The sequence below is a fragment of the Poromitra crassiceps genome (genome assembly GCF_964638095.1).
Source record: "Poromitra crassiceps genome assembly, chromosome: 23".
Lineage (NCBI taxonomy): Eukaryota > Metazoa > Chordata > Actinopteri > Beryciformes > Melamphaidae > Poromitra > Poromitra crassiceps.
In genome coordinates this window covers 1,220,463-1,245,769 of record NC_139639.1, presented here as the reverse complement: position 1 = coordinate 1,245,769, position 25,307 = coordinate 1,220,463, and the positions used below count along the sequence as shown (strand labels likewise).

General features: G+C 43.2%; 2 protein-coding genes and 1 pseudogene across 3 annotated transcripts in view; 2 read left to right on the top strand and 1 right to left on the bottom strand.

Annotated features, from left to right (window-relative positions):
- Positions 1–639: 639 nt before the first annotated feature.
- On the top strand, positions 640–3,756 carry LOC310796921 (E3 ubiquitin-protein ligase TRIM21-like; the record flags this gene model as incomplete). The annotated part of the gene is made up of 2 exons (XM_083659170.1): positions 640–697; positions 2,104–3,756. Exon 2 carries the CDS (start codon positions 2,119–2,121, stop codon positions 3,754–3,756), a length of 1,638 nt encoding a protein of 545 aa, XP_083515296.1. The 5' UTR covers positions 640–697; positions 2,104–2,118.
- Positions 3,757–6,734: 2,978 nt separating this feature from the next.
- On the top strand, positions 6,735–8,595 carry LOC310796923 (E3 ubiquitin-protein ligase TRIM39-like; annotated as a pseudogene). Its single transcript has one exon. The product of its transcript is annotated as an E3 ubiquitin-protein ligase TRIM39-like (transcript).
- Positions 8,596–11,244: 2,649 nt separating this feature from the next.
- Positions 11,245–25,307, bottom strand: part of LOC310796940 (solute carrier family 25 member 36-A) — a 30,332-nt gene continuing 16,269 nt past the window's right edge. Inside the window, exons 5-7 of the mRNA XM_083659190.1 lie at positions 18,155–18,221; positions 16,206–16,495; positions 11,245–14,559 (exon numbers count right to left, since the gene is read on the bottom strand). Coding sequence (XP_083515316.1) covers positions 14,366–14,559; positions 16,206–16,495; positions 18,155–18,221 — 551 coding nt within the window. The 3' untranslated portion in view covers positions 11,245–14,365. The remainder of the gene's footprint in view (positions 14,560–16,205; positions 16,496–18,154; positions 18,222–25,307) is intronic.

Here is a 25,307-nt window from a genome sequence, read left to right as displayed (position 1 = left end):
CATAAAAATGTTGACATGTCAGCAAGCAACCATTGTCATCTTTAGAGTAGTATAAGTCTAAGTGAAATCTGTGCCTGGGGATACTCAATTCAATCTAATGAAAAATCATGTATAATAATGTAAAAATCAAGCTTAAAAAATATAGCCTACAATGCAGGGAAAGACTAAAATATGAAGTACAGGATCAATCCAGGACTGCTTCAGAGGACAGGCAAACACACAATGTTTGTATGGCCATTGTTTGTCCAAATCACAAATTACACTGTATGATGTCATGTTTGTGTGTGTGTATGTGTGTGTGTGTGTGTGTGTGTGTGTGTGTGTGTGTGTGTGTGTGTGTGTGTGTGTGTGTGTGTGTGTGTGTGTGTGTGCGTGTGTGCGCGTGTGTGTGCGTGTGCGTGTGCGTGTGTGTGTGTTCATAAAAAATAAATGCGCAATAAAGTTGTGTGGCAATTATTATTTTGTGGTAGGCCTACTGCTACAGCTCTGTCTGTGGTAAGAATAAAAACGAATCACCAAATTGATTTGACCCCCCCCCCCCCCCCCCTAAAAGGGCGGAGCAACAGGAAACGGAGGAGAGAGAGCATTTCAACGTCACATTCCAGAATTGAAAGAGAAAGTAACTCGCGACAACTTTGCTGTTTGCTGCAGTCGAGGAAAGTGTCTCTGTTTCTCTCAAAAGAAAATAAAAGTAGCGGTAAGTAACAGCAGATCATATTTACTGTGTTTAAACAGAGAGCAAGAAAGAACACAAACTTGAACAGTGTAGGCAGATCCAGATAATGGAATGGAATTCAGTCTGTATCGTTAAACTGACAAGATTTCACTGAAGTGTAGTCTACGATTTTCGCTTTTAGCAGAAAAAAATAAGTCCAAAAAGAGACTCCACTTGCTTTCAGGCACTCTTAAAGTGAAAGAGACTCTCTTTCACTTTAAGAGTGCCTGATGTGCTCCTCTTTAAAGGAGAGCTAGCAGTGCCCAACAATATCAAAGCCTTTATCAGCACGACTAAAACCAACATTAACAAGCACATGAGCATTAACATGAGCAGCGTGGTCTTCATCAGGCCATCACCTGACAGGTGAGGCCTCATAACCTTGCAAGCAAGCTGGATTATCTGCGAGATCAAAAAATCAAAATCCTGCGTTTGGTTTGAAAACAAACAATACCGCCCCCATCTGGCTGACCCAGAGATCAGCAGGAATCAGTAAGGCACACATGGAGCCTCTGAAACTGGTCAAAATGGAGATAAGCAATATGAAATGATTTTTTCCTAAAAATCTTGACGTGTCAGCAAGCAACCATTCTCATCTGTATAGTAAAGTCAGTAATAGTAGTACAATCTGTGCCTGGGGATACTCAATTGACAATCTAATGTACTTTTTAGAATTTAATTGTTTATGAAAGTCCAATAGTTGATTTTCCATTGAATATATCAAGAAAATATCATCATAGTAAGGCAGTGATTACAAAAAAGATTATTAAGACAATTTTAAAACAGAAAAACAGTCACTTATAGGTAGGAGATAAACTAGAGCCCACAAGAACACCTGTCTTTTGTTAGTAAATTTGGTCCCTAAAGATAATTATATTATTGTGAATGATCCAGTCAGTTAAAGACAGTACAGCAACAACCCGAGCAGGACATGTCTCAAAGCAGACTTGAACTTATGATAGAGATATTAGCATATAGGCTACCAACAAGTGTGAATGGAGACATTAGTTGTGTCCTCAATATAGGAGGAGAGTTTCATTATGGTATAATGAAGTCAATAGATGCAGGTTTGGTGAATGAACCATTGTCAGATAAAGTAGTGCGACCTGAGGTGGGTTGTCTCCTAGGGCTGTTTGTATATTTAGAAAGTCAGTAGAAAGCAGCAATAATGACAGAAGCTAAGGTCATTATCATTAATCCAACAGTGTCTCTAAACATGCAAATGAAGACTTTTTAAATCATTGGACTTAGTCCTCCTCATTGACACTTTAAAAGTGCATAACATGTGAGTGTAGTCCCTTTTTTTATCCAACTTCAATTTCCCTTTTGAAGGTATTGTCATTCAAGAATTATGTAATACATGTTGTTATTTCACACTTTCCCTTCAGGTCTTGTGTCTAGATATGTCTGCTGCCAGCTGTCTCCAGTCTGAAGATCAGTTTCTGTGCTCCATCTGTCTGGATGTGTTCATTGATCCAGTCACCATACCATGTGGACACAACTTCTGCAAGAACTGCATCACACAGCACTGGGATGTTAGTGTCCAGTGCCAGTGTCCCATGTGTAACAAGATTCTCGACAGAAGACCTGAGCTGCATGTCAATACTTTCATATCTGAGATGGCTGCTCAGTTCAGAAAGTCAGCTCAGATGAAAGCCAGCAGCTGCCCAGACCAACAATGTGCCAAACCAGGAGAAGTTCCCTGTGACATCTGCACTGGGACCAAACAGAAGGCCCTGAAGTCCTGCCTGGTGTGTCTGGTCTCCTACTGTGAGACTCACCTGGAGCCTCATCAGAGAGTGAGCGGCCTGAAACGACACAAGCTGATGGATCCTGTGGAGAACCTGGAAGGCAGGATGTGTAAGAAGCATGACAGACCGCTGGAGCTGTTCTGCAAGACTGACCAGATGTGTGTATGTCAGTTCTGTACTGAGACAGACCACAAGTCACATCGCTTTGTTCCTCTGGAAGAAGAATATGAAGGAAGGAAGGCTGAGCTGGAGAAGACGGAGGCTGAAATTCAGCAGAAGATCCAGGAGAGACGACTGAAGATTCAGGAGATCAAACACTCAGTGGAGCTCAGTAAGGAAGATGCAGACAGAGAGATAGCAGACAGTGTGCGGGTCTTCACCGCTCTGAGGCAGTCTATGGAGAGAGGCCAGGCTGAGCTCATTGAGACGATTGAAGAGAAGCAGAAAACAACTGAGAAACAGGCTGAAGGCTTCATCAAAGAGCTGGAACAGGAGATCTCTGAGCTGATGAAGAGAACTGCTGAAGTGGAGCAGCTCTCACACACTGAAGACCACATTCACCTCATCCAAAGCTTCCCATCCCTGAACACTCCTCCACACACCAAGGACTGGATAGAGGTCCATATCCACTCATCATATGAGGGGGCTGTGAGGAGAGCTGTGGCTCAGCTGGAGGAGACACTCAGTAAAGAGATGGAGAAGCTGCTTGATGCTCAGCTGAAGAGGATCCAGCAGTTTGCAGTGGATGTGACTCTGGATCCTGATACAGCACATCCCCATCTCGTCCTGTCTGATGATGGGAAACAAGTACATGCTGGTGATGTAATGAAGAAACTCCCAGACAACCCAGAGAGATTTTCTCTTTGTCCCTGTGTCTTAGCAAAGCAGAGCTTCTCTTCAGGGAAGTTTTACTACGAGGTCCAGGTTGAAGGGAAGACTGACTGGGCTGTAGGAGTGGCCAGAGGATCGATCAACAGGAAGGGAGGCATCACAATGACTCCTGCGACAGGCTACTGGGCTGTATTGCTGAGGAATGGAAATGAGTACGAAGCTGCTGCTGACCCTCCTGTCCTCTTCTCTCTGAAGATGAAGCCTCAGAAGGTGGGGGTGTTTGTGGATTATGAGGAGGGTCTAGTCTTCTTTTATGATGTAGATGCTGCAGCTCTGATCTACTCCTTTACTGGCTGCAGCTTCACTGAGAAACTCTACCCATACTTCAGTCCTTTTCCTAATAATGGTGGTAAAAACTCCACCCCTCTGATCATCTCTCCTGTCAATCACACAGATTAGAATAAACATTCATGTTCCTCAGGATTCATTGTCAGTTAAGACAATTTACAGATATGTTGTTGATTTTTCAGGTAACTAATAGCCATTAATGTTTAATTTTATTTTATAGAACAACAAAAACACTTCTCAGACTTGTCTAGCACATTAAGATTTTGCACAGAAAGAATTTGTTCTTTCAATAGGGAAGAGAAGACCAGTAACTACTGATGTAACTTGTCTCTTTACCTTTCTTCCTCTTGGCAAAATGTGTGGTGTTATGGCTCATGTTCATGTGACGTAGACAAAGTGATTTAGTTGTATTATGGCGGGGGTTGGTTAAAGTTAAACAAGAGTTCAGCACCTGCCCCCACCTCCTGCTCCCAAAAGGTCTGTCCCACCCACACCCCCGCCTCCACCTCCTGTCAAGGGCATGGAGTACGACTGTGACCCGTACTGGGACCCCGACTGCCTCATCGACCACCCTCCCCGCCCCATCACAGAAACTGCCGCACCGGCTGCGCCCGTTGAGGAGAAAGTGGTGAAAGAGGAGGTGGCACCAGCTGAGGAACATGTTGCTGAAGCACCAGTGGAGCAGAAAGCCCCCGACTTTGACCCTTATGATTTCAAACGTGACCTCTATGACCCCTTCCGTTAAGCTGATCCAGCTCCAGAGCCTGAGTAAAAATCAAGCTTAAAAAATATAGCCTACAATGCAGGGAAAGACTAAAATATTAAGTACAGGATCAATCCAGCCAAGACTGCTTCCGAGGACAGGCAAACACACAATATTTGTATGGCCATTGTTTGTCCAAATCACAAATTACACTGTATGATGTCATGTTTGTATGTATGTGTGTGTTAATAAAAAATAAATGCACAATAAAGTTGTGTGCCAATATTTGTGGTACTACTACAGCTCTGTCTCTAGTGGTAAGAATAAAAACCAATCACCAAATTGATTTGACCCCCCCCCCCCCCCCCAAAAGGGCGGAGCAACAGGAAACGGAGGAGAGAGCATTTCAACGTCACATTCCGGAATTGAAAGAGAACTCGCCACAAGGGTGCTTGCTGCAGTCGAGAAAAGTGTCTCTGTTTCTCTCAAAAGAAAATAAAACTAGCGGTAAGTAACAGCAGATGATATTTATTGTCTGTGTTTAAACAGAGAGCAAGAAAGAACACAAACTGGAACTGTGTAGGCCGATGCAGACAATGGAATGGAATTCAGTCTGTATCGTTAAACTGACAAGATTTCACTGAAGTGTAATCTACGATTTTCACTTTTAGCAGAAAAAATAAGTTCAAAAAGAGACTCCACTTGCTTTCAGGCACTCTTAAAGTGAAAGAGAGGAGAGCTAGGAGTGCCCAACAATATCAAAGCCTTTATCAGCATGGCTAAAACCAACATTAACAAGCCAACATGAGCAGCGTGGTCTTCATCAGGCCATCAGCTGACAGGTGAGGCCTCAGGCCATATTGATGAGTTGAATGTGTTCTGTTAAGCCTGACCCAGAGATCAGCAGGAATCAGTAAGGGAATGCCTCTGTAACACATGGAGCCTCTGAAACTGGTCAAAATGGAGATAAGGAGGATCATATTCAATGATTTCTTTCTAAAAATGTAATTTAACTGTTTATGAAAGTCCAATAGTTGATTTCCCACTGAATATGATATCAAGAAAATATCATTAGTAAGACAGTGATAAAAAAAAGAGATTATTAATTCAATTTAAAACAGAAAAACATTCACTTATAGATCAGAGATAAACTTGAGGCCACAAGAACACCAGTCTTTTGTTAGTAAATTTGGTCCCTAAAGATAATTATGTGATTGTGAATGATCCAGTCAGTTAAAGACAGTACAGCAACAACCTGATATCCAGCTGATAAGGCAGGACATATCTCAAAGCAGACATGAACTTATGATAGAGATATTAGCATATAGGCTACCAAGGAGTGTGAATGGAGACATCAGTTGTGTCCTCAATATAGGAGGAGAGTTTCATTAATGAAGTCAATATATTGAGATGCACTTTTGGTGAATGAACCATTGTCAGATAAAATATTGCAACTTGAGGTGGGTTGTCTCCTAGACCAGTGGTTCTCAACTGGTCTAGCCTCACGACCCACATTTTTCCTTAGTCATTAAGTTGCAAATGTCAGATCTGGACCCCTTTTGAAAATGGCCTCACAAAACATTTGCCTAAGTTTGGAGCGTTATTTAGTCCTGTTCCCCACAAGTTAGCAAGAAATGGTTGGTACCAATGGATGCCTTAGGTCAGGGGTGCCCACACTTTTTCAGCTTGGGAGCTACTTTTAAAATGACCAAGTCAAAGTGATCTACCAAACATATTTATTTATATATATATACACTGAGTATACAGTGGAAAAACAGTGGAAACAGTGGAAAAACAGTGGAAACAGTGGAAAAACAGTAAAAAAAAAAAAAAAATGTCTTCCCCTCAATGCCATGCGATCGACCACACTACCTTCGCGATCGACGTATTGGGCACCCCTGCCTTAGGTCTTCTAGTTCCATCTGATATGAGAATCATCATTCTAGCTACAGCTGAGCCCGCTACAGGCCTGAAAAACTGTAATGTCCGCCGTGGATGCCAGGACTTTTTTCCATGCACACATCCGTGACCCACTCAAAGCGGCTGGTCGCGACCCACAAGTTGTGAAACACGGTCCTAGGCTGTTTCTGTATATTTAAAAAGTCAGTAGAAAGCAGCAATAATCGGCTGTTGAACTTGTAAGAAGCTAAGTTCATTGTTATTAATCCAACAGTGTCTCTATAGACAGGCCAATGAAAGCTTTTCAAATTATTGGACACGCCTTAGCTCTCCTCCTCGTTGACACTTTAAAACTGCATAAAACACGTGTGTAGTCCCTTTTTTTTTTATCCAACTTCAGTTTCCCTTTTAAAGGTATTGTCATTCAAGAATTATGTACCGTAATAAATCTTATTTCACACTTTCCCTTCAGGTCTTGTGTCTAGATATGTCTGCTGCCAGCTGTCTCCAATCTGAAGAGCAGTTTCTGTGCTCCATCTGTCTGGATGTGTTCACTGATCCAGTCACCATACCATGTGGACACAACTTCTGCAAGAACTGCATCACACAGCACTGGGATGTTCGTGTCCAGTGCCAGTGTCCCATGTGTAACAAGATTCTCGACAGAAGACCTGAGCTGCATGTCAATACTTTCATATCTGAGATGGCTGCTCAGTTCAGAAAGTCAGCTGAGATGAAAGCCAGCAGCTGCCCAGACCAACAAAGTGCCAAACCAGGAGAAGTTCCCTGTGACGTCTGCACAGGAACCAAACGGAAGGCCATGAATTCCTGCCTGGTGTGTCTGGCCTCCTACTGTGAGACTCACCTGGAGCCTCATCAGAGAGTGAGCGGCCTGAAACGACACAAGCTGATGGATCCTGTGGAGAACCTGGAAGGCAGGATGTGTAAGAAGCATGAGAAACCACTGGAGCTGTTCTGCAAGACTGACCAGATGTGTGTGTGTGCGCTCTGCACTGTTTTAGACCACAAGTCACATGACATTGTTCCTCTGGAAGAAGGATATGAAGAAAAGAAGACTGAGCTGGAGAAGACGGAGGCTGAAATTCAGCAGAAGATCCAGGAGAGACGACTGAAGATTCAGGAGATCAAACACTCAGTGGAGCTCAGTAAGGAAGATGCAGACAGAGAGATAGCAGACAGTGTGCAGATCTTCACTGCTCTGATACAGTCTGTGGAGAGAGGCCAGGCTGAGCTCATTGAGACGATTCAAGAGAAGCAGAAAACAACAGAGAAGCAGGCTGAAGGCTTCATCAAAGAGCTGGAACAGGAAATCTCTGAGCTGATGAAGAGAACCGCTGAGGTGGATCAGCTCTCACACACACTGAAGACCACATTCACCTCCTCCAAAGCTTCCCATCCCTGAACACTCCTCCACACACCAAGGACTGGATAGAGGTCCATATCCACTCATCATATGAGGGGGCTGTGAGGAGAGCTGTGGCTCAGCTGGAGGAGACACTCAGTAAAGAGATGGAGAAGCTGCTTGATGTTGAGCTGAAGAGGGTCCAGCAGTTTGCAGTGGATGTGACTCTGGATCCTGATACAGCACACGCCAACCTCATCCTGTCTCATGATGGGAAACAAGTACATGCTGGTGATGTAATGAAGAAACTCCCAGACAACCCAGAGAGATTCTCTTCTTGTAGCTGTGTCTTAGCAAAGCAGAGCTTCTCTTCAGGGAAGTTTTACTACGAGGTCCAGGTTAAAGGGAAGACTGAGTGGGCTGTAGGAGTGGCCAGAGGATCGATCAACAGGAAGGGACTCATCACAATGACTCCTGCGACAGGCTACTGGGCTGTATTGCTGAGGAATGGAAATGAGTACGAAGCTGCTGCTGACCCTCCCGTCCTCCTCTCTCTGAAGATGAAGCCTCAGAAGGTGGGGGTGTTTGTGGATTATGAGGAGGGTCTGGTTTTCTTTTATGACGTAGATGCTGCAGCTCTGATCTACTCCTTTACTGGCTGCAGCTTCGCTGAGAAACTCTACCCATTCTTCAGTCCTTATCCTAATAATGGTGGTAAAAACTCACCCCCTCTGATCATCTCTCCTGTCAATCACACAGATTAGAATAAACATTCATGTTCCTCAGGATTCATTGTCAGTTAAGACAATTTACAGATATGTTGTTGATTTTTCAGGTAACTAATAGCCATTAATGTTGAATTTCATTTTATACAACAACAAAAACACTTCTCAGACTTGTCTAGCACATTACGATTAATTTGTTCTTTCAATAGGGAAGAGAAGCCCAGTAACTACTGATGTAACTTGTCTCTTTACCTTTCTTCCTCTTGAGCAAAATGTGTGGTGTTATGACTCATGTTCATGTGACGTAGACAAAGTGATTTAGTTGTATTATGGGGCGGTTGGTTAAAGTTAAACAAGAGTTCAGCACCTCCCCCTCCCCCTCCCCCTCCGCCCCCACCTCCTGCTCCCAAAAGGTCTGTCCCACCCACACCCCCGCCTCCACCTCCTGTCAAGGGCATGGAGTACGACTGTGACCTGTACTGGGACCCCGACTGCCTCATCGACCACCCTCCCCGCCCCATCACAGAAACTGCTGCACCGGCTGCGCCCGTTGAGGAGAAAGTGGTGAAAGAGGAGGTGGCACCAGCTGAGGAACATGTTGCTGAAGCACCAGTGGAGCAGAAAGCCCCCGACTTTGACCCTTATGATTTCAAACGTGACCTCTATGACCCCTTCCGTTACGCTGATCCAGCTCCAGAGCCTGAGTAAAAATCAAGCTTAAAAAATATAGCCTACAATGCAGGGAAAGACTAAAATATTAAGTACAGGATCAATCCAGCCAGGACTGCTTCAGAGGACAGGCAAACACACAATATTTGTATGCTCATTGTTTGTCCAAATCACAAATTACACTGTATGATGTCATGTTTGTATGTATGTGTGTGTTCATAAAAAATAATGCACAATAAAGTTGTGTGCCAATTATGTGGTACTACTACAGCTCTGTCTCTAGTGGTAAGAATAAAAACCAATCACCAAATAGACCCTTTTCTAATGAGGGTTTCCAAATTACAATCATGGATGTTGGAAACCCTCATTAGTGTTTTGCTTGCGCCTGAGTTTACCCTGCCTTTTCGACGCATGACCCCGTGTGAAGGGTCTATTGATTTGCCCCCCCCCCCCCCCAAGGGGCGGTGGCGGAGCAACAGGGAGAGAGAGCAGTAACTCGCGACAACATTGCTGTTTGCTACAGTCGAGGAAAGTGTCTCTGTTTCTCTCAAAAGAAAATGAAACTAGCGGTAAGTAACAGCAGATCATATTTACTGTCTGTTTAAACAGAGAGCAAGAAAGAACACAAACTTGCTGCTAGGCCGAGCCAGAATGCAGTCTGTTATCGTTAAACTGACAAGATTTCACTGAAGTGTAATCTACGATTTTCACTTCTAGCAGAAAAAATAAGTCCAAAAAGAGACGCCACTTGCTTTCAGGCACTCTTAAAGTGAAAGAGAGGAGAGCTAGGAGTGCCCAACAATATCAAAGCCTTTATCAGCATGGCTAAAACCAACATTAACAAGCCAACATGAGCAGCGTGGTCTTCATCAGGCCATCAGCTGACAGGTGAGGCCTCAGGCCATATTGATGAGTTGAATGTGTTCTGTTAAGCCTGACCCAGAGATCAGCAGGAATCAGTAAGGGAATGCCTCTGTAACACATGGAGCCTCTGAAACTGGTCAAAATGGAGATAAGGAGGATCATATGAAATGATTTCTTCCTAAAAATGTTGACGTGTCAGCAAGCAACCATCTTTAGAGTAGTATAAGTCAAAGTGAAATATGTGCCTGGGGATACTCAATTCAATCTAATGTTCTAATTTTTTTAATTGAATTGTTTATGAAAGTCCAATAGTTGATTTTCCACTGAATATGATATCAAGAAAATATCATTAGTAAGACAGTGGTAAAAAAAAAGATTATTAAGACAATTTAAAACAGAAAAACAGTCACTTATAGATATGAGATAAACTTGAGGCCACAAGAACACCAGTCTTTTGTTAGTAAATTACAATAGGAATTACAATTGGCCTATTCTGTTTACTAGGCTACAACGTATACCTTTGCTTTGGCAACATACACTCCAGTATTTCAATTGGCCAGTATGCCAATAAAGGCACTTTGAATTGAATTGAGAGAGATACCAGACATGTGCACACCAGGCACCACTGACATAAAAAAAAAGGTAATAGCTGAATGGTTTTGCTGTATTTCCATTCTATGTGTGGCAATTCTATAAAGGTTTATGTAAGGCAGGCCTGTGGCTTGTAAGGATAGGACAGGATAGATAAGAGTTGCAGTCATAAAACACCTATTTATTTACATAGCTTCACTGCAGCATGCTGATTTACAGCAGTGATTCTCAAACCTTTTCCCTCATTTAGTCCATATTAGAGCCACAGACCCAATGAGATGTTGTCTCTCTGAGCCAAATATGAGAATATTGTTATTGTTCAATGATTTTGTCCAGAATTCCATGGCTCTAGTATTCTAGGTAGAGGAGATAACAGATGAACTATGATCAAAACAGTTATTCTTCTACACTCCCTAATTGGGTTTAAGTTCTTGTAAATAAAATAATGGTGACATTTAACAATTCATCAAGACAGACATGAGCACGCTTACAGTACATGCACTGCACACACCCAAATACATACATACAATGTACCCCCCCCCCCAAAACAAACAAACAAACAAAAACATGCAAGAAGATGGTTGTCTGAGCAGTGGCGGTTGGAAGAAGTTGGTCCATGGGTGCTTCACTGCAGCTCCTGGCCTGAACCATGGAGGATGAGCCAGGATGGGTCAAACGTGGAGGACAAATTTCACGGCGCCTCCAAAGCATGTGTGTGTGTGCGTGCTAGCATGCCAGCAGTAAAATACAGACATACTGATATAATCCAAGTTGCAAATGGGGTTTTTATTGACTTTTGTACAAAAAAATCATAACAGTGATAGAGCTGGAAAAACCAGGCTTCATTGGACTCTGCTTGAGGCCACATCCTGGCCAAGCAAACACAATGAAAGATATTGAACGACATAAAGACATTGAAGAGATTAAAAACGCCAACAACACATTTAAATTGGAAATATTTCACTGAAATGGTTGGATGTCCAGTTGCCCATTTTGGTGATCTGACCGCAAGTATTATTACACTGGAGCCAAAGACTGAAAAACCATTAGTGTTTACAGGAAAACCGCGGTCGGTAAAACGAGTCAGCAAATTTTTCAATCCCAGATACTTGTAGCAACATGTCCACAGAGGCCTAAAATCTATTACAATTACGAGTTACCATAACACAGGCCTTGAATGAAGTAAATGATACTGCAACACCACAAGGGTAAAATGGGAGTGTTCAAGAACAGAATCAGAGGTGAATGCACTGAATCTTCTGATGGGTGAAATAAATACACGGCGAGACTCTTTGCAGATGAAAATTGCACAGAGCCCCCAGTGTTGCTGGAGGCTGTGGAGGGAAGCTATTTAAACTAATTTAGAAGCCTGTGATGTGTGTGTGTGGTCTATACTCTCCAGTAAAAGTTGTCAATGTCATTTAAATGCAGTATCAAAGATTGTATACAGTAGTTCAATACCAGCTGGCCTATGCATCATTTAATTTCAAGGCATAAACAATGAGGAAATCATGATGATGGTATACGTCTACAAGGATATTTATCTATCCAGAAAATAACATTTCTTAAGGTGCTTGGATTATACCATTTTAAATGGGGGGTGACCATTTTTTAGCAAAATGTAGTTTTGTGTTGTGCGTACATGGGGGAACTTTGGGAACTGACCGTTGAACAGGGCAGATGTATTGTTGGTTAGCAACAACCGAGCAACACAGTTCAGCAATTTCCGCATCTCTGTTTCAAATAGCCACAAGTGCAACATGAGAGCAAGACGATTCCAGTTCTTGAACTCTCACATCAAAGTTCCAAGGTCCATACAGTGTTTGGATTCCAAACGTGATGTTGGGAATTCCAAAAATAAAGCAGGCAGGACATAAGATGCAATATGTAAACATCTCTATGGACGAAAAGATGCAAACACATTTATGAATGCCATAAAATGAATGACCAATCCTCCAGCACCAATGCTCGGATCAACACTGACATACAAATGCGCAAATAAACGTATGACAAAAAATATTCATGTCAACACACCATGTTGCAACAAGGTTAAATTGCACAAAAATGCAAACAATAATTTGCAAATGCAAACTACATCATAATCATACGTGGACCTAAGTAAAACAAACCAACAAAAAACAATAAATGATATGCATATATCTATATATACACACATATGAACATCCTTCACAAGTATTGAGTACTCTAAACTGTACAATATATCTGCTATCAGAACTGTTGAGCAAAATACCATTTTAATATACAGTAATACTATTATTTTTTTTACAATGTACAAGTTTAAACTGTCCACACTAAAATGCAAAGCACAAGCCCTAGAAGGCCACAAAATGCATTGTTATAACTTCCGATGGAAGCCACTGGTAGGAAGGGCCGGCATAAGGGTGGGAATGAAACCTCCCACTAATCGTACAGTAGCGTTTCCACACTCCTAACCTCAGTGTCTCTAGCAAAGATTAATAGTTAGTGGCGGGAACTCTGGAAACTCTGGACTGGAGTAGATATCTATGATAACATGCAGGCACGCGTGAGCGCACGTGCACAGACACACACACGGTTAGAACAGCACTTTGAAAACGACTTGGCTCACAGCCCGTCACAAACATGCAAGACACACAGACGCCCACGCTAACACACATGGACAGGGTCATGTTAAATTACATGGAAAAACCCCAAACCCTTCTCCACGCCGGCGTATCGTTTTCAAGTAGTGGTAGTACTCCACTAGTAAGATAAGTGTCTGTACTTTTTTTTGGACAGTCAACACACTTCACATCTCTTGATAGGACCCACTGAGACTTCAGAGACCTGAGCACTGCTGACTGGCTGGAGGATGAAGACGCCCTGTTACGCCCATCGACTCAGTTTTACCTTTAGCTTATGGATGGACAAACTGGGCAGCTTCACCCCCGCAGCGCGTCGCCGCCGGGCCGGGCCTTGGGTCGGAGAACTGATACCATCGAAATAATAAAAACACTGATTTTCTTTTTTTTAGGCTTTTCTTTCTTTCTCTTAACACTGGCTAGTGTGTCTGAGGCGTGCGTTCAAGTGATCGGCCGTCACCAGCTCGTGAGTGCACAGTTGCACGTGGACTTCCGGCCATCGGAGGCGGGACAAGTGCAGCTTGCAGCGGGACTTTCTCTCAACTGCCTAACTTCATTCCTTAACTGCCAGTCATGGAAACTTACAGTAAGGGCTGGCTCACGTTACTGAAGCAAGTGCAGCCCTGTAACAGGCTGGGCTGTTCTTCCACTAAGGTCAGGCCAGGACAGATTACAGTGCCAAATAGGGGGTTTCTTAGATTAGATTCCAATCGATGCTGTTAGTGAACTACATTCCCGTCAAATCTAGTTGGTCTCCAAGCATTCCCCTTTCACATTGTCATCTCTATAATCGAGTGACATCGCAGATTGGTTTCTGCTCCGTCCACAGAAAGATCATGAGAGCAGCTAAAAACCTCCTTTGTGTTTTTTTTAAGGCCACTGAATAGGTGTTCTTACTTTAAATTATTTTGTTCAGAGGCTCTGCAAAAAGACCCATCTTTTTCTGTCTACCTCTTTCCTCTCTCTGTGCCTCCTCTCTCTTTCTGCCCATAATTACCCCTATAATCTTCTCTGAGCAACAGCGCCCTCTATCAGCTCCAGCAGTCTGTGCAAAAGGGATTTGGAGGAGGTGTTGCTGATAATGGTAACAAAGGACTCTTCTCTTCTCTTCCTTCCTTCCTTCATCTCGTCTGCCTTCTTCCATTTCTGGTCCACTAGAGTATGTTTCTTTTTCCTTTGGTCTTCATTTTGACATTTCCTCCCCCATTTTGTCAAGTCATTCATTTGCTAGTAGCAACTTCCTTCTTCCTCTCCGTGCAAGAAGGAAGAAGCGCGGCTGGCGAGGCTAGCGGTGAAGCAGGTAGACCACCAGTTCATAGGTGGCCATCATGATGGCGGTGTTGGGGATCTGTCGGACCAGGTGAGTGGTGAGCCCGCGGTACAGCGCCCGGTAGCCCTCCTCCCTGGGCACGGTCAGCAGGGTGTGGAAGAAGGAGCGGTACTTGCTGCCCTCCTCTCGTAGCCGAGTGCGGATCACCTCTGCAATGACACAGCCAAGGACAGTTCTGTTATATCCACCGATGGCCACTAGGTGCTGTTTTCAGCATCAACCTATAATTAGGCCTATAGACCCCTTATACAGCTTGTCAACATTGAGCTGTGCGCGCATCGTGTAGGCAAAAAGCCGTCAGCCCAGCATTGACAGACAGTGAGAACTGTGTAAAAGCCCCGCTGTCAGGACTGCTCTGTGCTCATCTGCAACACACAGTTATATTTTAGTTTTAAAATGCAGTTCTCGGCTTACTACCACAGCTTATCGCCTAGTGATAAGCAATGTTATGCATCGAAATTAACGTTGTTTAATGGGATATGTCTTACAGACCCATACGGCGCTGTCAATTGGCCAAGCCTATGGCCAGCAATACATATCGTGCATTCCTTTATAACTGGGGATAGCGTAGATAATTATTCTGTAACTTGCAAAGATATATTGTTATGTTGATAATGCACACAACTCAATAATGACATTATGTAACGTTACTTGGTCCGTTAACTAACCGAGCGATGTTGAGCAGCCTACAGTTTCAGGCAGCTTACCTGATTATGAAGAGCACTACAAAGTCGGGCATTTTTAATGATGTCCTCGTTCCAATCAGTTCAACTCAATAATGACATTATTTAACGTTACTTGGTTGTTAACTAACCGAGCGATGTGGCTGCAGCCTACTACAGTTTACCTGATATGAAATGAGCGAGCACTGCAAAGTTGGGCATTTTTAACGATTTCCTCTTTCGGCTTGCAACCAAATACATGTACACTTACGGTTAGCATTAAAAGCAGTATGAGTTGACGGGATTCGGTAAAACTTTAGTCCTTGCTTTGTAGATAGTGTAACAGACTGTTCAGTGTTGTGTTGTGTTCTATTGCGTGTGTGCGAGGCTGTGTATGTTCCCTCGAGTTGCGTAGAACAGGATATGTGGGGAGAATTAGGTGAATTATAACGTTACAGCCTGGCTCTATCGTTTATTATTTTATTAACCAAGTGTGAATAGGTGGACCCGAATACTCTCCTACAATAGCTTTCCGATTCTGGCATCCCACTGTACAACACGAAGACATATCTAGCTCGAATAGTTTTCGGGCGACTGGAAAACTACTTGACAGGGCTGCGCGGAGTCTGTCTTTCTGCCTCCGTCTTGCGCATCTGACGCTACTTGTTGTCATTGTGACGTAGGCGTATAAGGGGTCTATAAGTTCTGCTATCAAAATACATTGTAGGTGTGGTTCTCAAAGTGGGGTCTGGGGAGGTTCCAGGGGGTCCCCAGCAAAAAGGGGGATAATTTATTTTCAAGTAACACAATAATGTATGAATAGTGGGTTTCATACACTTTCTCTAATGAAACATCTAAAAACAAAAGTCTTATCAGATGGGTGACCCTGGGACAAAATCTTATCAGATAGCGGTCCGTGGTCTAATTTGTGTCAGTTTAGGGGTCCTTGATGTGAGCAAGTTTGAGCACCACTGACCACTGATGTAAGGTACATCACCATAGCTGTTTTAAGCTCTTTTAGGATATGTTTTTACTTTAAAACTGGACATTCAGAGCATGATACCATAATATGAAGATACAATACAACCAAAGAAAAACAAATTATTTCAGGCGTGAGTGAGACAGATGATTACCATGTGGATAGGCGATGGAGGTGGCACAGGTCTTGGAGGTGGCTGCAGCCAGCATCATGCCCACAAAGTCCGAGGCATCTTTGACGGACTCCTCGTCGTCGTCCATGGTGGCGTGTGCCTTGGCAGCCAGCAGCTTGCGTTTGATGCTCTCGTAGATGACGAAGTGGATGACGGTCTCGGAGATGCCGGCGTACGAGGCCGACATGCCCCTGTAGAAACCCCGCAGGCCGTCCGTCTGGTACACCCGCCGCACGCACTCAAACGCGTTCATGCGCCGCTCGTCCCGGTTTCTGTGGTCGTGAAGAGACACACAAGGGAAGTTGAACCAAACTTGATCGATACAGTTATTCACAAAACAAGTGAATGAGAAGTATGTACATTCTTTGCATTGCTATAAAGACTTAACAGTGTATGATGGGGGAAATTAGGTACCAATCATTGTTCACACAGGACACCGAACATAAGTAGAACTGAAGCTTGAAGCAGGCACAAGCTGAACGTACGTCTAACCGTTCACACAAGACGCCTTCTCTTTTCCCCTTACGGGCAAGTCCCACCACGAACGTCACGTACGCGTTCCGGCTCCGACGCGCTCGTCGGAGCTGCTCGCGGGCATTTTAGTCAACGTGTGTGATCCCACCATGCACGCAACGGCGCGTATTAGAAGCGTGCCAGAAGCGGCTTGACGCCCCGCTCCGCTAAAGATACGCGGCAGTTCTATTTTTCACGGATGAAGCCTGGAAGCTGCGTCAAGCTGCACAGAGCAGATCGTTCAGCCCGGAAGTCAGACACAGCAACTGCACGAGAATCCGGTCGATTTTCATAATAAAACACCGTGTGCAGACCCAATACAGACTCCTTCTCCCCCCTCCCCCTGTAGTCTTTCAAGTAGACAAAGAAATGCAAGAGTTCTCCTCCTGCTAACAGGCACTGTATGACAAATAAAGAAATAATTTCAGCCTACTTAACCATGGTAGAAGCACAACAATCAAGGGAAAATGACCAAATCAAAAGCAAGTCAACGACAGACTGTGTTGTTTGTGTCTTGTGCTCTTTACATCCACCCCATTGTACACACAGTATCGCGCAATCTCGTATCAGCTGCCAGGCAGCGCTCGGAAGCGCTCCGCTTCTGAAGCGCGTGCTGTGGGACATGCTGACGTGCAGAGGACGGAGCAAAACCGCGCCGCAGACGGAACGCTGCACAGACGGGGCTGGTGGGTTCGCCTAAATGAAACTTGTGGGTAGAGCTTAGGTTGAGCGTTGCTTCGTCGTCCTGTGTGAACGGGGGCTAAGGGCTAGAGGATCTCAGGCTGCACTCAGGTCCACAGAGGGGTTTCATTGAAAAGTGCCAGAGCCAACATACTCATTTCTCTGTGAAAGGCATACACTAACTACAACCACTCGCTGTTACACTCCAATTCTCCCTAAGTAACAATGCTACGGCAGTATATAGTAAAATGTCTTCAATTTATGCTGACTTTTTTGAGTTGGACGACTACGAGAAACTCGAGTTATGTTTTAAAAAAGGTATCTTTCTCACTGCAAACTTTATCTGCCAGGCATGGGAGCAAAGACAAAACATTTTGTTTGGAGAATGATGTACGGATCTGTTTCTGGGGGTCTGAGCAATGTGTTGCTCCGCGTCTTATGTTGTTTTGAATGTATTGGTGCTGTGACGTTTTTATTGTATTGTTTTATACATTGTTCTTACTGCTGTATTCTCTGTGTGTCCTGTAAGCCCACGTGGGCTGGGCACAGCAATGTGCATGACACCTTAATAAATCAATCAATCAATCATAAATCAAAATAAATCAATATAGTCTTTTTGTCAGTTTGACTGATCTTTGTCATCATTGCTCACTTTTATTTTTCTTGCTTGTGAAGCACTTTGTAACTTTGTTTTTTGAAGAGTTTTATAGTCCAGATAGCACAGGTTCAAGTCTCACCTGGCATCCAGCTGTAGGCGGGTCTTGATCAGCCAGATGGGATTGGTGGCTGTGATGGCTGTGAACCCTGGGAAATAGAGTTCAGAGGTTCAGACAGGAGCACAAGACACTTGCAAGAACACAGTCTACTCAACACAACACTCAATACACTACACTGGACTAAATAGTGAGAAAGCACTTCACCAAACAGGATCAATCAGCTCACTTGATTTACTTATGAGGGATTGGATTCCAAAAACTGTGTTGTACAAATGAATTGGTTGAATGAAAATATCTATCAACAACGTTCTAATCTCCATCTTTTTATCTGAAAGGTCAAGTCTATGAGTTACAGTACTGTAGTAGATGCTTTTCCACACGTTGATCCTCTTTGTGTGAAATGCCACCCAGGTGCATTATTCTAAACCAAACTCTCCTCCTGATGTTAAGCACCTTAACTACCCATAGTGCATACAATCAATGTCATCTTTAAAGGAACATTCCACCCAAAAATAAAAATTCTGCTCACCCTCATGCCAGTTGAAACACAGCTGGGCATTTTCTTTGTTGGCAAGTTTGTCCATATAACACAGCACAACCAGTCACCATCGAATTCAGTTGTACTGCACTGAAGTCAAAGGTGGCTGGGTTTCTCTCCAGTTGTGCTGGCAACCTCTCTGTGCATTATATGGACACACTTCACATGTGTTTCAACTGGCATGAGGGCGAGTAGATGGTGACAGAATTTTCATTTTTGGCCGAACTGTTCCTTTAAGCTGTGAGTGGTTTATGTGCTATTTGTTTCATTAATTTATCATCTTAGAAAATGTTTCTCGTAATTGAAAAGAGTGAGAAATGTTATTTTACTGCAGTACTGATGAATTTCTTTGAATCAACGTGTTATGCTAGTGACACCCCTCATGGAGTGAATCAAAATGAGAACATAAGCTCAGGTTAAAAGAGCTTAAAGAGCTTAAAGAGGCAGTCTGTTTTTATATATCATTCATTACAATGTCAATTAAGGTTGAAATAGATGCACACATGCCTTTCTTTACCACATTACAAACAGATCTGCCATTCCTTGACTTCAAGTCAAATCGTAGCGTTTTTCTTCTTAGTTTCAACATCACTGTAACGTCTCATATCTCATCGTTAGGTTAAGAACCATCCGTGCACTCATTTATTAGTCGATGAATGCGAGCCCTCATATTACAAAGCAATGGTTCCTCTAGATCAGAGTGAGATTAGACACTAGAGAAGTGCGAGTCCTGGCTGTAGGCCCTGATACTAGCACAACTAGCACAGCAACTACAGCAGGGAGAAACAAAATGGTGTCTGGAGAAGATTCTTCAATTATTCAGAAGGACTAAAGTGGAAAGTCGCTGGGGTGGAATTCAGTACAGGTTCAATAGGCAGGAGTGTTGGCTTGTCTATCTGCCTTTTATAGCACTGCTCAAGGTTAGCTTTGGCTCAATCAATAATCAGGCCCTCGACAATGCATTAACAATGTGAGTAATTGTGTGTGTATCTCTGTGTGTGTGTGTGTGTGTGTGTGTGTGTGTGTGTGTGTGTGCGCTATGATGTCATTTGTAGCTGATAGGCTATAGAGAGGCAAAGTGACCGCCTACTTCCTGCTTCAGCACTGCACCAGAGATTTTCATCCGCCATTTATTTTCCCATACACAATTTCGTAAAATGCGTATAAAAACAGTTGTACTGGTTCACCAAACGGTACAGATATATTTAGACACAGGAGAGATCGCATAACATTTCACTGGCAGCAAAACGTTTAAAAAATGCGGGTTTAAAGAAAATATTTTTTCAATGTTTTTTTTTTAAGTTTTGGAGTGAAATGTTCTATGGTCTCTCCCGATTATAGCGTCAGCTGAACCGTTTGGTTCGACGAAGTAAAACTATTTTATAAGCATTTTACTAAATGTCTATGGGAAAATAAATGGCGGATGAAAATCTCTGATACAGTGCTGCTGAAGCAGGAAGTGACGTTCCACTTTGCCTCTCTATTGTGCAGCCGTTGTGGTGTGTCAAGTAATAGGAGAAAGATGGCTGCACAATATAATACAACATGGCGTTATGAATATGTGCACGTCAAGCTAATTAATGTGCGCTTTGTATCACAAAGCCACGGTTTAGGTTTGGTGATTGAAATGATGTACAGAGCAGAAATAAAACGCGGCCGGTTGGAGAGAAGTAGATAAGCTAAGAGACCGGTATGAGTCTAGCAATACAGAGTGTATCGATGCAAACACAGCCCTACGTTAAGGCGACTGCCGTGAAGAAGACATGGATGACACAGGTCTGTTGAAGAGAAGATCATAAAGAGGAAGAAGAAGAAGAAGAAGAAGAAGGAAGTAGCGTCTATGGCGTGTACTCACGAGGGAGGGGCAAAGCTCCTCCAGCTCCTCCCCGCTGCAGCTAGTAGCCTGCAGATATGGGGGGCTCAGATGGCGGGGGTCTCCCACCCAATCACGCAGGGGTGAAAGCTTTACAGTAAAGCCCTAAAATAGACACAGGCTTTTCTGTACCACAGTCACACACAAGCAGCAGTCACAACCCCGCCCCCCCCAACCTCCATCACCACCCACCCTGTCCCGCCCCCAAGCCCACCTGAGTGTCTGAACAGGTACGTGGAGAGGAGACCCCCACCAACCCGAAGCCCCATCCCTCTGAATTATTCTCATATGTTATATTAATTTCATTTCTATCTTTTTTTTTTAAGCAAGTAAGATAGTAATCTTACCTCTCACACATTCAATTCACCCCAATCCATCCTTTCATGGATCCCTTTAATCAACTGGAATATAGAAAATGTTGATTGCATAGAAACCAGCCCAACCCATCTCAGGTGAGTGCTTGATATCTAGTTAATGGGGCACCATCTCACCAGCGTTATCCAAAGTAGTGCGGGGGGTAAAACACAAGTGTAGATATATAAAATATAGGGCTGGGTATTGTTTAAAAGAATTACGATACCAGTACCAATATGAGTACCACCAACTCGTGTGTACTTCATTAGATCATATTCGATGAATTTTTCCCCCCATACTTTTGAATGTTCTGGTGGCATCTCGGCAGTGTTGGGAAAGTTACTGAAAATTGGTAATTAGTTACAGTTACTAGTTACTTCTCTCAAAAGGTAATTTAATTACTTTAAAGTTACCAGTTACTTCAAAGTAATTAGTTACTAGGGAAAGTAACTTTTGCGTTACTTTTAAAAGTCCGCTTCGATTGTTATTAATGCACACATTATGTTAGTGTTGCTGTGCCACAGTGTGGCATTGAACATTCGCTTATTGGGGAGGCTTATAGCCTATCAAGGTCATTAGCCTCTGGGGCTCTGGCTGCAGCTCTCTCCCCGGACTAGGTCTGAGGATCAGAAACTGGGTAATCCTCTGAAGTTGTCCGTTATTTTCATGTCCTAAAGTAACTAGTAACTAGCCCAGTTACTATTTTAGTAACTGTATCTCAGTTACTGAATTTGAAAAAGTAATTAGTTAGATTACTAGTTACTGAAAAAAGTAGTTAAGTTACAGTAACTAGTTACTTGGTAACTAGTTACTCCCAACACTGCATCTCGGCACGCTGAACTGCCACACTCGGCTTCACCACCACACAGGCGGTATGGGCTGTTGTAGCTGCTGCGGTAGTGGGACAATCACACGTCGCATTAAAACGAAGAATGCTTTGCGGTGATTGGCTGCGAGCAAAACCATACAAATAATCATTGTTCTAGATCAGTGTAGAAAAACGATCAAACGCAGGTATCGTTTGACTGGAGAAGTTTCGATACTACTTGGTGGTACTGGGTTATTTCGGTCGATACCTTAAACTTTAAAGGTATCGAGTACAATATCCAGCCCTATATACACATTATATATATATATATATATATATATATATATATATATAAACAAACTGAAAAGTGCGCATACAAGAGTGGTTATTCCTCATAACCATCGTGCCATTATCATAATCTACAAAATTATTAGGAAGGGTGAAATTAAATGTTCCATGAAATCAACATGGCTAGGCTAACTGTCAGGGACAAGGTGGATAATGCAGAAAGGCAGGAGGAAATGCTAACCTTGTCGTTCTATATAACAAACTGTTTTAGGTGGACGATGGTGATGAAATATGAAGACATTTTACGTGTGTGTGATTGCATGAGGATGAAGTCAATAATGACAAAAGAGAGTATGGGAAAGTGTGAATGAATGTCCAAAATAAGAAAAACTACTCAAAAGTAGAGCATATAAACACAACTCAACTAGCCCCAAATCTCAGTCTAAGAGGGCAGCCAAGGTTGACTGAAATAAATACAGACGTAACTTTTAGATGCTCCTGCAAGTCTAGAGAACAACACGCCTCCAGAGAGCCAGCCTGTTAATACTCGACTTACCTACTTTACAAGTAAACGAAACCAGGTGGCCTCCTTCTGGACTCATGAGACCAGCTCAACATCACAACCTGCAGAAAGACTTACTAAAACACTCAATGTCTATCTGTAAATAAATGGCTCACAAAAAGAGTAGACTGTGTCCACAACCTAGTTCAAGGCCCACAAATCATGATCGGAAAATGTGTATTAGCTAGGCGTTTACCCGGTCATAGGGAAGTGGCACTACCTCTCATATATAATATAATATGCGGGGTATATATATCCCGTATGCACAGTATATACAGTACACATATGTACAGTATATACACATGTAGGTCAACGAGCCCTCTGTGTGCCAGGATCCTTCTATAGAGACACGATCGCACTGCAGTCCTACCACAGGAATCTGACCTACATTCTGAGACTGAAAAGTGTGCTGTAGTTTCAAACAGCTGGAAGGAGGGGGAGTGCTGAGTGAGTGAAGCTCTCCTCCCCCGGCGCAAAGCCCACCAATCACAGCACAGAGGCTGTGGGAGATGGTGACGCTGCAAAGAAACTTTGGAAGCCGTTATCTAGGCGTGTGGGGGGGTACGTTTGCTGCTCTGCCCTAGGCTTTCTGAGTGCATCATTGGGACACGTATCTAAACTGAATGGTGTGAGATAACTCGATGCTTTTGGATTAGATTAGATTCTTTAATGAATCTAATCTAATAATATCTAAATAATATCGAGATGCTTTTGCTCAGAGAATATGGAAGAAGTGTTTTTTTGGGTGTGCGACTTGTGCGTGTCTTTTTTTCCTATTCATACAGCTTTTTAACAGTACAATTCAAGCACTTTCAGAGCGCTGAGAGCCAGATGGTCGCCCTCATGACGCGGAGCAGAGCGGAGCTGAACAGAAAAACTGCCCTTTTCATTTCAGGGCCCATGTCCAGTCAATCTAGCTCCGGTCCACTCCGCGGTCCGCTCCGTGTCTTGAGACGCGAGGAGACAATAAATATGACGACGGGATCATCTCATTTCAGGTGTTAAACAGATTTTTGTTTTCCATGAGTGATTATGTAGATGACACACGTTGCAAATCAAGCATTTTTCAAGTATATTCAAATTCATGCATATTCTTCCTAACCTTGAAAACATGACTGTTCAAAACAAACTTTCAAGACTTTGTACGAACCCTGTTCTAAAAATCACTCAGTCCTAAATAGCTGTTTAACTACTTCTACTGTGTCAGAGTTTGTCTGGGTCTTTTGGGTCAAGGGTAGGTTCTGTAGCCTTGCCTGTATCCCACATACAGAGTAGGGTAGATAAATATAGGCAACGGGCCTATATACAGAACTATATGAAACCAGGGTGGGTAATTTCACCGTAGCGCCTCCCACTGGCCGTGACGACCCGAGATCCCTAAAGCCACCATGGCAGCAGTGCCCTGCTAGCAGCCTGCTACTGTCAGTTGCTTTAAAAGCGTCAGTGGTCTCAGTTTAATGTAGCCTATGCAAAGGATGCGTCATTGGCTCGTTTAAACACCGATTTTTTTTTAAATAAAATCGCTCTTCATGTCAATAGAGCCGCAGTAATGGCCGCCTCTGTGCCGTGACATGTGGCCTTGTGCCCGAAAAAAAAAAAAGATTGCGACGCTGAAGGTCAAATGGCTTTGACCCTAAAATGACGAAATTCCCACCCTGTGTTAAACAATGACGAGAGGCCACCGTGAGTGAAGAGGTGACTCACTCACTCACTGCCCTCGTTCTGCCCGGTCAGTAGGTCAGACACACTGTGAGTGTTAATGACACCAAACGCTATCTAACCAATTAGATCTCCATAGCTCCACTGCATCTTATCTACACATTTACACTTTCTGCCTCTCCCATCTGTGTTTTGTAAAACTGGTGCCTCGAAATCCTCACCAACTGCATTGCTGTTAATGTGAGTGGTCGAACTTTCTCTAATGAGAATTCAACTCATTTATGAGGAAAGTCGTGGAGAAATAGTAACAGGTTTTGGTATAATAGACTGATTCTCCTTGGGAGGGAGAAACAACAACTACTGGGGCACAAATGGTGGTGATGGATGACAGAAAAATGAAATGAAGACAAGAACATGGGTTATAGCGTTCTGTAGCAGTGACAAGGTTAGCATTTCTCTAGTGCTGATATATTCAAATTCACAGATCTATGTGCTATAGAGAGGCAAAGTGACCGCCTACTTCCTGCTTCAGCACTGTACCAGAGATTTTCATTCGACATTTACTTTCCCATAGACATTTCGTAAAATGCTTCTAAAAAAGAGTTTTACTGGTTCCAACCAAACGGTACAGATATATTTAGAAACAGGGGAGACCGCATAACATTTCACTCGGACCAAAACGTTAAAAAAAAATTGCTGATTTAAAGAAAATATTTTTTCGGTGTCGTTTTTTTAAAGTTTCGGTCAGAGTGAAATGTTCTATTCTCTCTCCCAATTCTAAATATAGCTGAACCGTTTGGTTTGAACCAGTACAACTATTTTTATAAGCATTTTACGAAATGTCTATGGGAAAATAAATAGCGGATACAAATCTCTGGTACAGTGCTGAAGCAGGAAGTAGGCGGTCACTTTGCCTCTCTATTCATTTACATTTAATGTGTTGATGGTACAAGGCATCAGGCTAGGGAAGGGAGGGGGGGGGGGGGGAGGTGTGTGTGTCAAGACTAAGCAATGATATCACCTTATCATGAGACCCCCAGAGCTACAGGTCAGCAATAAACACATTGCTGCCAGCAATGGCATCATCATCCT